Source organism: Ramularia collo-cygni (assembly GCF_900074925.1).
Source record: "Ramularia collo-cygni strain URUG2 genome assembly, contig: RCC_scaffold09, whole genome shotgun sequence".
NCBI lineage: Eukaryota > Fungi > Ascomycota > Dothideomycetes > Mycosphaerellales > Mycosphaerellaceae > Ramularia > Ramularia collo-cygni.
The window spans coordinates 658,439-670,775 of record NW_019716263.1 but is presented as its reverse complement, the minus strand read 5'-3'; the positions used below and the strand labels follow the sequence as shown (position 1 = coordinate 670,775).

Below are 12,337 nucleotides of genomic sequence, written 5' to 3'. Positions count from 1 at the left end.
CGGGAAAGGGTATTGATTCCATCGTTCGGTGTGTTGAGACCATCAGGGTTCGGACGGGACATGCCTTTCAAACATGCACCAGTGTTGCGCGATAGCCTTTGGAGTCACAGTTCGTCCGACAGCGAGCTCGCCAAGTCGTCTGTTGGTGACATTGAGGAGTGAGAGCTCCTCCAGCCAGGCGTTGCGGGCAGTCTCGGCCAGGACGAGCTTGTGCCCAATGCGATATGCAGCTTCAACGGCAATTGACAAGGTTCTGTTGAGACCTTGCGCTGAGAAGGCGGACGTGGGCCTATGTAGCTCGATCGGATTGAGGATCGCCAGGATTGGGGCTGCATCACGTGGATGCAAAGCTCCAGTGAATGCGAGTTCATTCGCACCACGAGGGCTAGTGTCAGTGTTGATGCAGGCAAGATATGCTCTGAGATGAGTGATGTCGGGACAGAATGCGAGCTTCACCGTTCGGGATCGAGACAACAACCGAAGGGTAGGGGCAAAGCGCTTCACCCGCTCATTGACTGAGTCCTTTGGCGACGATTGTTCTTCTTCGACGCCCTCTGCTCGATCCACGGGATCATCACCGTCATCAGATGACTGGAGTGTCTCGAGAAAGTCGGCCTTGGAGGAGCAGACAACCAACGTTGAAGGTGGAGCATGATTGTCCAGCACATATTGCAGGAAATCTCGTGCACTCCGAACCTCAACGACAGTCGGCTGCAATGACACCATGGTTGAAGATCGACTTGCGGTCCATGCTGGTAGGCGTCGGACGCGTGATGACTGGCGCAGGTATGTGTTGCATGTTGGTGATGATACGAGACGGAAAGAGTGAAAGGTCGAATATATTTTTTCGTCCCAAGTTCCTTGGCGAAGATCACCCATCTCGTCTCCCTAGTACCTAACTAACGTGGACTTCACCTGCCCCACTCGGTCCACGAGACATCACGACATACACAAGGCAATAGCGTGTGAGGCCTAGTAGGTGACACCTACCTCGTGTGACCATGGAGTCCATCTCCCGCATCAGCTCGCTGCTGGAACAAGGTGAGTCAACAGCTCAACAATGGAGAGCATCTGGTGGGAATTAACGACACCCAAAGCACGCGACCTCACTCTCGAAGCTGCCCGCGATGCCGGACCACGCAAGTCAACACGCCCGCTCCCAGCAGCACAGATTAAAAAACTGCTGGATAGCAGGAATGAAAGAGATGTTCTAGATGGTTTGCGGAGGGTGGTAGCGGTATGTCTCCATCGGTGGAAAGGACACGGCGATATATGTATTCGAGCACCAGATGTTGATAAGGAGAATAGATGCAATATGCCAACCCACCTCAGCCCACTTTGACTTACTTCGCTGCTGTCTTGAAGACGCTGTCAACTCCGTTTCCATCCACTCGACCACTGGTCTACAACTATCTCATTCATCACGCCGAGGCCGATCCTGATACTGCGTTGCTGTCGATCAATACGATTCAAAAGTCACTCTCCGACAGCAATCCTCGAATACGGGCAATGGCCCTCAAGACAATGTCTGGAATCAAAGTGCCCGTCATCTCACAGATTGTCAGCCTCGCTATCAAGAAGGGCGCTACAGATCTTTCCCCTCTGGTGCGCAAGTCAGCTGCGCTGGCTTGCGTGAAGTGCGTGAAACTCGACCCTTCGACGAGACCACAAGTAGAGGAGTACCTACCGACACTGCTCGGTGATAAGCAGTATTACGTCGCTGGTGCCGCAGCCCAGGCATTCATGGAGGTGTGCCCCGAGCGATTAGATCTGATCCATCCTGTCTACCGAAGTCTGTGCAAAATGGTCGTCGACATGGACGAATGGGGTCAGCTTGCTCTTATCAAACTATTTACCACATACGCCCGGAAGAATTTCCCCAGGAGAACGAAGCAAGTAAAGCGAGCTGCGACTCAGGAGCAAAGAGCCAAAGACTTCTACGAAGACCTGGAGCCGAAGGAAGAGGAACACGCAGAGGATAATCTGGAGGAAGTTGAGATGGTTGATCCGGATCTAGATCTGTTCTTGAAGTCCATCCAGCCATTACTATCAAGCCGGAACTCTGCAGTGGTCGTTGCGGTGACCAGAGCGTACCTGTATCTCTMTCCGCAACACCACCTACATCAGGCCATTCGTCCTTTGATAGCTTTACTTCGTGCTCCCCAAGATATGAAGCAGGTGGCCTTGTACAACATCGTCCAGGTCTGCCTATCATATCCAGCCCAGTTCGTTCCATACTTCCGCCATTTCCTCATCCAATCCACCGAAGCGCCTCACATTTGGCGCCTCAAGCTCGAAATCTTGACCCTGGTCTTTCCTCACAACGGCAAAGAAGTTCAAGATCTGATACTCGCTGAGCTGGAGCATTTCTCAAAGGGACACAACGCACATCTCACCCGCGATAGTGTCCGAGCAATAGGAAGATGCGCTCAAGATTCGAGCACCACCACAGCGCGGAGGTGTCTGAATCTCCTACTCAAGCAGATACACAGCACGGACTCAACTCTCGTTGGGGAGGCCATGGAAGTGATCCGACACTTGATACAGCGCTCTCCAGGCGAGCACAGCAAGACTGTCATCCGACTAGCCAARAACCTCGACTCGCTCACATCACCAACTGCACGTGCCAGTATCGTGTGGCTTGTCGGTGAATTTGCCGGTCTAGATGCGGAGCACAGTATTGCTGCTGATGTCCTTCGAATCCTTGTAAAGGGTTACGCAGACGAGAGTGACGAAGTTCGGGCACAGATTGTGCTTTTAGGAGCAAAAGTCTACCTGCACCATCTCAATGCAAAGAATTCGAAGCAGAGGGCACTTGATGCGCTCAATGGCGACCCCACGTCGACACATCACGACTCCAGCACTGTTCTTCCGTCACAGGACGAGGATGACGGCGGCTTCCGAGAGCATGCACACGATGAGGCTTCTGTTGAGCCGCCGCCTCCCGAAAAGCAGCATGCAATTGAGATGCTGTATCAACATACCATGCTATTGGCACGCTATACACCTTCCTACGATCTTCGAGATCGCGCACGGCTCTTCCGCGCCCTGCTCGCAATACAAAGCAGTACGGAACTGGCGAGCTTACTCCTGCTAGCACCTAAGCCAGTGCCCCAGGCGCCTTCACCAAGTGAATCACGGAAAGACTTTGCTTTGGGATCTGCAAGTTTAGTCATTGGCGGAGAGGCCGGTGTGAATGGGGTTGGCGGATATGAAAAGATTCCGGACTGGGTGGAAGATGGCAAGGAGCCGGATCCGGCCCTTCGCGATGAGAGAGATGCAGGTGGGAGGTCCGAGTACGTGTCCACGAAGAGTCTTTCTGCTGGCCAGAGATTAGATGAGGCGCTGCAGGCTGATCCTGGGTATACGTCGAATGGAGGCACAAGCAAGAAGGAGAAAAGCTTGGATGCTTGGCTTGATGATGATGATGATGATGACGACGAAGATGGGAGTGAGGAAGAGGAAAGCGATGAGGAGACTGAGACGGAAGAAGAAACTGATGAGAGCGAGTATGAGACAGAGAGTGAGGACGAGGAAGCCAGGCTTGTGCAGTAGATCCGGTGCTAGATCTCCTACAGACGGGAAGGGTAGAGATGGTCTGTTCAAGACGACAGGCATAGAAAGTCTCACACGAACAAGCTACTTTTGAGATGCGACGAAGGATAGGAATATGAACAGCTCTATATAACTTTCTTCTCATGGAGGGAAAGGACTGTCACCAGATATTCATTCAACGAGCATTCATCATTGGAAACCGCTAGAAGTGGGGCGTGCAACTCGTCAGAGTCCTCATATCTGATGTTGTTTGAAAATTCTATACACCAGAACGCCTCCATATGCACCGCTGTATCTTGGTATCTTCCCAGGCATCAAAAATCTCCACCAATGCGCAAACGAAAGACATGAAGGTCCCCAAAACTCTGGATGCACAATCAAAGAAAGTAGTCCCGAACCGGATCAGAGCCAGCATGCTGTTGCTGCTGCTGTTGTTGTTCCAGTCGATGGGCCTCATTCTCCGGCGCCGCATCAAAAACATTCCATTTGCGTTCTCCGCCAGGCCCAACTTCTAACACGCTGGCCAGATTGCCACATCGGTAGCAATAGTTCGGCGCACTCCAAACTGTGGATAGTCGATCTTCAAACATGACCATGTAGCCTTCGTTACAAAGCTGGTGGGCTCGAAGTATGTGGGTCATGCTATTCACCTCCAAGAACTTCTTGACCACCTGCGCTCCAAATGTATAGCCCGCTCCCCTCGGACTGAGACTGAACTCGTCACGTTCCGCATCTGGGTCAGACCATACCAAATCGGCCATGGGTCCTTCGTGTGGGATTTCGCGGAATCGATCGATGATCTTTATCTGATCTATGCTGTGTATGCTGGGGGAAAGACCTCCGTGGACGCAGAAGATCTTATCATCGATGACGCAGGAGAGGGAGAGATAGTCGAACATGTCGGTGAAGTAATGCCAGACGGCCGGGTTGCCGTATTTGCGGCTGCACTCGGTGTAGAAGCCATATGACTGTGTCACGCCGCGCGACTCGTGGTTCCCGCGGATGAGGTGCACGCGCTGGGGATAGCGGAGCTTGAGGCAGACGAGCAGAGAGATGGTCTCGATGCTAAAGAGGCCGCGATCGACGTAGTCGCCTGTGCGGATGAAGATGGATTAGAGCTGAGAGTGGAGGGATATAGTGTTGCTCGCGGGACCCACCAAGGAAGAGATAGTTGGTATCCGGACAGTAGCCACCAATCTTGAATATCTCAATCATGTCAAAGAATTGGCCGTGAATGTCGCCCACGACCGTCACCGGCGACAGAATGTGGACGACATTGCTCTCCTTCATCAGCAACTCTTTGGTCTTGGCACAGATGGCCTCGATGACCGAGTCGGCGAGGAGCTCCTTGCGATACAGCCGGTCGATGCATTCGTCGAGGTCTACGCTGGCTGGAGAATCATGAATGTGTTAGTATGGCTAGCCGGTGTGGTGTGGTCTGGGGCAGAGATCGGAGGAAAATCGTACCCGGCAGACCAGGCATACTGATGCTTCAGCGGTGGGGCGAGGAGGGCGCCCTTGGTGATGCGGGTGGGTGGACAAGGCGCATGGGGCCCGAGGCAGAGGAGATGAGCTGTGCAGGTGCCGCCGTCACCATCGTCAGGAAGACATGTGGGCCGCTTGTCGAGTTGTCGGAGGTCGCTGGTTTTCGGATCGCCTCTTGGGAACCTAAGGTATAGAAGCTCCCAAGTGGAATGGAGCGGAGTTTCAAAAGACACCTCCGAAATTTGGTTTGGGTTTCGCTCGACACTTTCTCACTCTCCACAACAACAACAACAACAACAATGATATGGATGTACGTCTTCATCACCACCGCACTACATTCCCCCATTTCCCGGATCACGGCCAGAAGCAGCATCGTTCGTCCACACACCGAGTGCTGTTTAATGATGATCTAGTCCTCTCCGTTGTCACTATTATATCGACGCGCTGAGTGGGCCGAGCTGTGGCCATCTCCCCTGTCCAGAGCTGCCAGGAAGGCAAGAAAGGCCAGCGCAACGTTCCTGTGTCGGTGCGACGACCGCGTCTTCATCAGGCTGCATCACCATAAACATCAATCAAGCAGTCAAGGACGTGTTCTGCCAGATATCYCCTTGCAAATCGCCCATCACCGCTCATGCTCAAGATCTTTTTCGTACGACAGAAGACCTTCTCATTTCCGGCGTCTTGCCCGCGCCCGCCTTTCTACAGACTGCGCTTTCATACGAACTTCTAATCGAAAGCTCTCTCGCGTTACCCTTTGAGAAAAATTTCTGCCCTTTTCATCCAAGATGTTCCCGAACCACACCGGCTTTCCGCCGCCCCAATTCCAGCAGTACGGCCAGCAAACGTATCAGAGCGGGTGCGTCTTTTTCTTTTTCTTCCCATTTCTGTCATGCAGCACGGGATGTCTCCCGCTCTCCAACTAACTAGTTATACATCAGACCTCCACCGGCCAAGAAGCCCAAAGGCAACGGTCCGGTCATCACGCGCTATCCGCCGCCTCCCGGCTATCGACCGCCACCGCAACAGCCACAGCCTCCGGCTCCCTACGCAGGACAGCCACCCATATGGCCTCCGCAACCTCAACCGCAAATGTATGGATATGGTCAGCCACCTGCTGCTTATCCGGGGTATCCGCAGCCGCAATATCCACCACACATGTATCAACAGCCACCCGCTCACTATCCTGGATATCCTCCTCAACAGCTGCAACATCCTCTTCCGGCGTATCCTCCTGCAGCAGTGGCGTATCAGCCGGGTCCRCCGCAAGCATGGCAGCCTCCAGCTGCTGCGTATCCGGGTGTCCCTTCCACGGCTTACCAGCCACCGCCTGCCACGTTCACCCAACATGCCCGGCAACCATCCCAGACCCCTCATACATCCCATCGTAACGCATCGGGAAGTCTACTCGACGGCAATGGCGACGTGATGCCGGCCATGGACCTGGCGCAGACCGCCGGTGAGGGGCTAGAAGAAGATTTCGATGGCGAATGTTACTTCGCGAGAAATCCCGAGGAAATCGTCCCCGAGCTGAGTCTGGGTGTGATTGAGTGGAAAGCTCCCGTTGAGATCAAACGCGCGCTCCCTTCCACTTTCAAGGATGCAGAACTGGAAGCTGTTGCGCCACGACCCTCTCTGCCCTCGGATGAGGAATCTGTTTCAAGCTATTTCATTCAATCGAAGCGAGAGGAGGCTTTGCTGAGTGTTCGACAAATGGACGATTGGAATGAAGTGAAGGACAGTCTCATATACAGAGAGTTTCCAGCAACCTGCACGGAGATCATACCAATGCCGACATTGCTGGCAAGGTATCAATTCCAGTATGATGCGGAGTGGGCGGCAAGAGATCCCTCAGAGGCTCGCTCGCCGACGCCAGAATTATCAAGAGGCCCTACGCCTGCGAATGGCGGTGCAGTTGAATGGGGGTCTGATCTCCAACGAGAACGCGAGACGGCAGTTCTCAGCAGGGAAAGGCCGGAACTGCCGAATGGCCCCCTGAGCGACAATTTGGAGCGCGCACTTCACTGGGGCGCTCGGCGCAGCGTTCCGCCGCGTGAAACACCATCACATTCTCGAGCCAGCTCTGTGGCATCTCAGCAGCGCGGTGGTCAAGGCAAAATCACTCGACCTAAACCGCTTCCTCCAGTGCGTGACCAAACTCAAGAGGAGATGCTTGCTGCTTTGGGGGTGACTGGCTCGCCGAAGCTTGTGTATGAGACTCCTGGGCCAGCTTTTGGTCCTCGACCCACGACATCGGACTMGGAACGCGTCCACAGCCGAGCAAACTCTGTGAACAGCTCCCATGGACGATTTCCTGTTCCACCGCCGCCACCACCTCCTCCTCCAGGCTACCCGCCGAGATCTCAACAACGTGGTCTATACGACACGTGGAATCCGAATTCGTCACGGCCTCGCCGACATCCATCAAATGGCTACCCACAGCAGCACTCCAACGGCTATTCCCAAGAGCGGCGAGAGTCAGTTAGCTCCAATCGCACAGCACCGGGATCCGATTTTGATGGCGACGACAATGATGCCACGCCACGTGCCAAGACTGGTAATCAGCTTAACCGCAAGCGCAGTTTTGCGGACTCGCAGGAGGGTTCGCGAGCTAGACATGAGGATGATGAGGAGGACACACCAAAGCAGCGCAGAAAGCAACCCCGAGTACAAGACATCCATGAGGCCAGAGTCCAAGAAGCCTACCAGTATGTATCTCGTCCTTGATCTTATAGCGAGATTGCACTAACATGTGTCACAGTCGTCGATGGTAGACCTGCGCTTGAATCTGGCTTGGCCCACCTGGAGACGAGGTACGGAAAACCTTTCGTCCAACAAAGGTTGTGTACATGCACGTTCATTAGGCCACGCTCTTTCGCAGTGTTCCTTCTTGCTCACTAAGTCTTGTGCTAAGACGAGAGCGCTTTCTTACTCTATGTAATTCATATGCTGCTTGCAAAGCTTTTCTGGCGCGATTTCCATGTCTTGTCATCTTTCCATGGTTGTCTTTCATCATGGTTTGACATGAGTTCTCAACAAGTTTTTGCAAACCTCTTGGCAGAGTATATAATCCAGGGCCAGCCACATGCGTCGCCTGTCGACACCATGCGTCGCACGATTCATGGTGTAATAGATCACAAGGGCCTCATCCCGTTCTTCGAAGTCTCTGCGGACACTTCGAAAAGATTCAATCTGCGCTCGAACATGTCGTACTGCCTTGGAAATGCTATGGATGCTGATCAGTCGACAGGCTACCGAAACTCATTGTAACCATCCTCACCTGATTTCGCGTCAATCTTAGCAGGTCCGAGAGCTTTCTACTCTTTGGCCCTTGCTTTTCTGTCCGCCATGTTTGCTGACTGGTTGTAGGTAGAAGCTCTGGAAGCGCGGAGCRACGAAAAGAAGCAAAGTAGAGTGAAGTAAGCGTTTGCTGCTAGCACGGGCCTGTTCGTTTGATGCATAAGGCAGCTGCGCATCACATCTGCAACTTTTCAACTGTTAAAGAGCCTCTTCACAACAACAGCGCCGCACCAGCATGGACAACTCTACAGGCACTGGCGACGTCAGTAAGACTGATCAGACACCACCCATCAGCACCACCAGCGGCTCGAATATCATGCGTTCTTCAGAGGATGATGGGGGCAACACAGTCGCCGCGCAAGCTCCACCACTCACCGCAAGCAATGAGCGCGAGGAGGTGACGCGCTCACAGGATGGGATTGCGGGCAAGGGCGTTCCCGAGCAATATTTGATTCCAGAAAAGGACGTCAAATCTCCGGATCTCACCGAGCGCGATGTGGTCTCGCAGGCTATGGAGCTCCCGCYTGATCTCGAGACTCTCGATCCGGAGAGCGACTTCCGCAAGGTAACCGTCGATCAGGAGAGCTACATCCGCCCATCTCAGGGTCGTCCAGTTGGGTCTGGCTTGCACCCGAACCTGCCAACGAGGATCAAAGAGATGGTGGAGTCGCAAGCTAATCCCGAAGGCACTTCCATACACAGTCTTGCAGTCGAAGAGACACACCCACAAGCCGCCGAAATCATCCGCCAAGTCGAGTACTATCTGAGCGATGGGAACTTGGCAACCGATGCGTACTTGTTGCCTTCAACCGGTGTCCATGGCACGGGTTGGACCTCACTCAACAAAATCTTCGGATTCAAGAAGATGAAACAATACAAGCCCCCGCGCCTGGCCAAGGCGGCGCTCAGAGGAAGCACAGTGCTTGAAGTCGATGCCAAGCTGAAGAATGTCAGACGTAGAACTGCCTTGACCGTGCCAGTACAAATCATCCCGAAGAAATCAGACGAGAGCAGAAAGGCCCAAATCCTTATTGAGAAGCCATGGTTGACCAAGAATATGCTCAAGCAGACGGGCTTCGAGGCGGGAATCACTGAGGGCCCAATGAGACCTGAGGAGGCCGAGGCAGAGCGACAGCTGTTTGATCCCAATGAGGCGTTCACCACTCGCATCGATCATGGTATTGCGAGATACATGTCGAAGCGCAAGATGCATCAAGAGAACCTGAGGGTCTTTTCGAAATACCTGCTCTTCGGCGGATTTGACGGCAATCAGCGCCAATTCACTGGCGGATTTGATGAGMCTGATCTCGAGAACTACACCAAGGATGAGATCATGCAGATGAAGGTAGACAATTGAAGCAGATCATACACTACCAATCACTGACGCACATGACAGGCAACCTTTGGCGTCTCCGAGCGCGTTTGGGACGGCCTAGAAGACGACCAGGAAGGTGGTGCGACGTGGATCGTTGACTTTGAAGGCATGACCAAGGCGTTCTTCTCCTCTCACCTGCTCCAGCACTTCGTGTGGACAGATAAGGCGGTGACCGACAATGCAGCAGACATCATCACCAATTTCCTCAACTACCTTCTCTACCATGGGGTGTGCCCGGAATACGAAGACGAGCTCCTCAAGGCACGGCACGTTTGCGCAGCCGCGCGACATGAGCTACCCAAACTTGCGGCCGCAAGTCGGAATCTACCCGGCGACTTCAATACGGCCTGTTCCACCTTGCTCGACGGATACTCTGCGGGGCGTCGTATTCTCGATCCAAATGCCCCTTGGGTTCACCGAGACGATCCCACGGGCATGTCTATTGTCTCGGCGAAGAACATCTATCATACCGCACTTTTGGCGCATTGCTCAGATGAGCACTACGCGCAATTCGTGCAAGCAGACAATAATGGCACTCTCACCAGCACTGACGAACATCAGACTGGTCTGGAAGTCGTCGAATTACAGCTTCCTAACGATCAAGTTAAGAGCCTATACAAGGAGGCAAGCAGCAACAACGACATCATCCACCCGACAGGAAAGCTGATCTGCAAGCGTTGGGTTGCGCGTGGACCTCCCAGACTTGACATTCCCAAGGAAGTTATCGCTCGCAGAGAGGCGAGCATGCCCAAGAGGTGAGTTCGGCTGTGGTCCATGGATTGAAGTACCGATATTGACTTCAGCTTCTAGATATGACTTCCTGGTTGATGAGAATGTGCTGAGCTCGTGCTATGTTGGTTTGAAGCTTGAGGCTACTGTGATGAAATTCAACGTCGGCGACATCAGCTATATCGATCGCGTGCAGTATGTCTACCCAAGCTTCTTTACCTGGACGTTGAATGAGTGTGTTCCAGAATTTGCTCGCTCGGGACCGCCCAAGGACTGGATGGTGCGCCAAAACGAAAGGARCATGTCGGATGATGGGTCCGAGAGGGCGGAGACTGATGCTGATGGCAAGACGATCGCAGAGCATGCAGGTGGTGAGGCTTCTGAGGTTGGGAATGGGCATGAGGAGAGTACCGCTCCTGCTGATGAGGAGACACCAGATTGAGTGATCTGTACGCTTGGCGATGTCTCTTCGTGAGGGCATGTTGTTTGCACATGTTCCCCATGGAGATTGAGCGAGATCTCATACCACGTCCTGCTGCCGATCTCGGAGAAGTGAGGTGGGGAAAGCGTCTCGCGTCATTTTATCTCAGCTCCATGTTTCCTTCTCAAGTCGGCAACAAATACAAAAAGCTTACCAATCGGCGTTGCGATCATTCTGTCCTGTTCTCGCAGCTTCCTTCGCAATTTCCGCTGTTTACATGTCCTTCAGATCAGCATCTCGACGAATTCTTGCATCTATTCCTACCAGGAGAGCCGCAGCTGTTTCCGCACACTTCCATCGAACACCAGTATCAGCACGAACCATGGCTTCCATTCCCAGCACTATGAAAGGCGTAATCATTGAAAAGACAGGTGGTACCGACGTCCTGCAATACAAGACCGATATCCCAGTTCCACAGCCCAAGGATGGCGAGATCCTAGTCAAGAACGATTTCATAGGAATCAACTACATCGACACGTGAGTGATGGGCTGCTATCTTGAATAAAAAGACAAAAAGACTGATATTTGTGCAGATACTTCCGCACTGGTCTCTATCCAGCTCCCAAGTTCCCTTATATCCTCGGCCGCGAAGCTGAAGGAACCATTGTCAAGACCGGCGGCGGGGAAACACTCGGTTTGAAGGATGGCGACAAAGTAGTCTGGCTGGCGGAAGGTGCGTACGCAGAATACACTGTGGCTCCCGCTGCCAAAGCTGTGAAAGTGCSCAGCGATATGGACCCGAAAATCGGTGCTGCGGCTCTGCTTCAAGGACTCACAGCTTTGACTCTGGTTCGGGAAGCTCATGCTGTGAAGAAAGGCGACTGGGTGCTCGTTCAGGCCGCAGCAGGTGGTACAGGTCTTTGGTTATGCCAGCTGCTCAAATCTATCGGGGCGAATGTGATTGGAACTGCGAGTACTCAGGAGAAGGTGGATCTTGCGAAAAAGGCTGGAGCTACTCACATGATCAACTACTCCCATGAGGACGTCAAGAGTAAAGTGGACGAACTCACGGGCAAAAAGGGAGTTATTGCTGTCTTTGATGGAGTTGGCAAGTCGACTTTCGACACTAGTCTGGATGTTCTGGCAAGGAAGGGCTCTATGATTTCCTTTGGGAATGCTTCTGGAGCAGTACCGCCAGTGACGATTGCGAGATTGAGTGCAAAGAACGCTAGACTGATGAGGCCGACCTTGTTCAACTACATTGCGGAGCGGAGCGAGTTCGAGCACTACGTCAAGGAGCTGTTTGACTTTGTGCTGAAGGATAAGCTGGATGTCAGAATCCATGAGGTGTATCCGTTGAGCGAGGTGGCGAGGGCACACAATGATCTAGAGGGGCGCAAGACCACGGGAAAGCTTTTGCTGGATCCGTCAAAGTAGGCAGGGAATGACTCAAGATGGAGGTGTTCATGATGTCT

The 12,337-nt window shown here is 53.2% G+C and overlaps 6 protein-coding genes; 4 read left to right on the top strand and 2 right to left on the bottom strand.

Moving 5' to 3' along the window:
* Positions 1–42: 42 nt before the first annotated feature.
* RCC_06349 (uncharacterized protein) lies at positions 43–726 on the bottom strand (the record flags this gene model as incomplete). The annotated part of the gene is made up of 1 exon (XM_023771610.1): positions 43–726. One exon carries the CDS (start codon positions 724–726, stop codon positions 43–45), a length of 684 nt encoding a protein of 227 aa, XP_023627378.1.
* A 275-nt stretch (positions 727–1,001) lies between these two features.
* Positions 1,002–3,555, top strand: RCC_06348 (related to beta-NAP protein; the record flags this gene model as incomplete). XM_023771609.1 has 3 exons in its annotated part: positions 1,002–1,041; positions 1,098–1,237; positions 1,309–3,555. 3 exons carry the CDS (start codon positions 1,002–1,004, stop codon positions 3,553–3,555), a joined length of 2,427 nt encoding a protein of 808 aa, XP_023627377.1.
* Positions 3,556–3,932: 377 nt separating this feature from the next.
* RCC_06347 (serine/threonine-protein phosphatase PP2A catalytic subunit) lies at positions 3,933–5,038 on the bottom strand (the record flags this gene model as incomplete). XM_023771608.1 has 3 exons in its annotated part: positions 3,933–4,648; positions 4,713–4,946; positions 5,023–5,038. The coding sequence occupies 3 exons, from the start codon at positions 5,036–5,038 to the stop codon at positions 3,933–3,935; spliced, it is 966 nt and encodes a 321-aa protein (XP_023627376.1).
* A 787-nt stretch (positions 5,039–5,825) lies between these two features.
* On the top strand, positions 5,826–7,811 carry RCC_06346 (uncharacterized protein; the record flags this gene model as incomplete). XM_023771607.1 has 3 exons in its annotated part: positions 5,826–5,896; positions 5,979–7,745; positions 7,799–7,811. 3 exons carry the CDS (start codon positions 5,826–5,828, stop codon positions 7,809–7,811), a joined length of 1,851 nt encoding a protein of 616 aa, XP_023627375.1.
* A 761-nt stretch (positions 7,812–8,572) lies between these two features.
* RCC_06345 (uncharacterized protein) lies at positions 8,573–10,883 on the top strand (the record flags this gene model as incomplete). XM_023771606.1 has 3 exons in its annotated part: positions 8,573–9,682; positions 9,734–10,467; positions 10,523–10,883. 3 exons carry the CDS (start codon positions 8,573–8,575, stop codon positions 10,881–10,883), a joined length of 2,205 nt encoding a protein of 734 aa, XP_023627374.1.
* A 361-nt stretch (positions 10,884–11,244) lies between these two features.
* On the top strand, positions 11,245–12,299 carry RCC_06344 (related to NADPH2:quinone reductase; the record flags this gene model as incomplete). XM_023771605.1 has 2 exons in its annotated part: positions 11,245–11,399; positions 11,456–12,299. The coding sequence occupies 2 exons, from the start codon at positions 11,245–11,247 to the stop codon at positions 12,297–12,299; spliced, it is 999 nt and encodes a 332-aa protein (XP_023627373.1).
* Between the last annotated feature and the right edge of the window lie 38 nt (positions 12,300–12,337).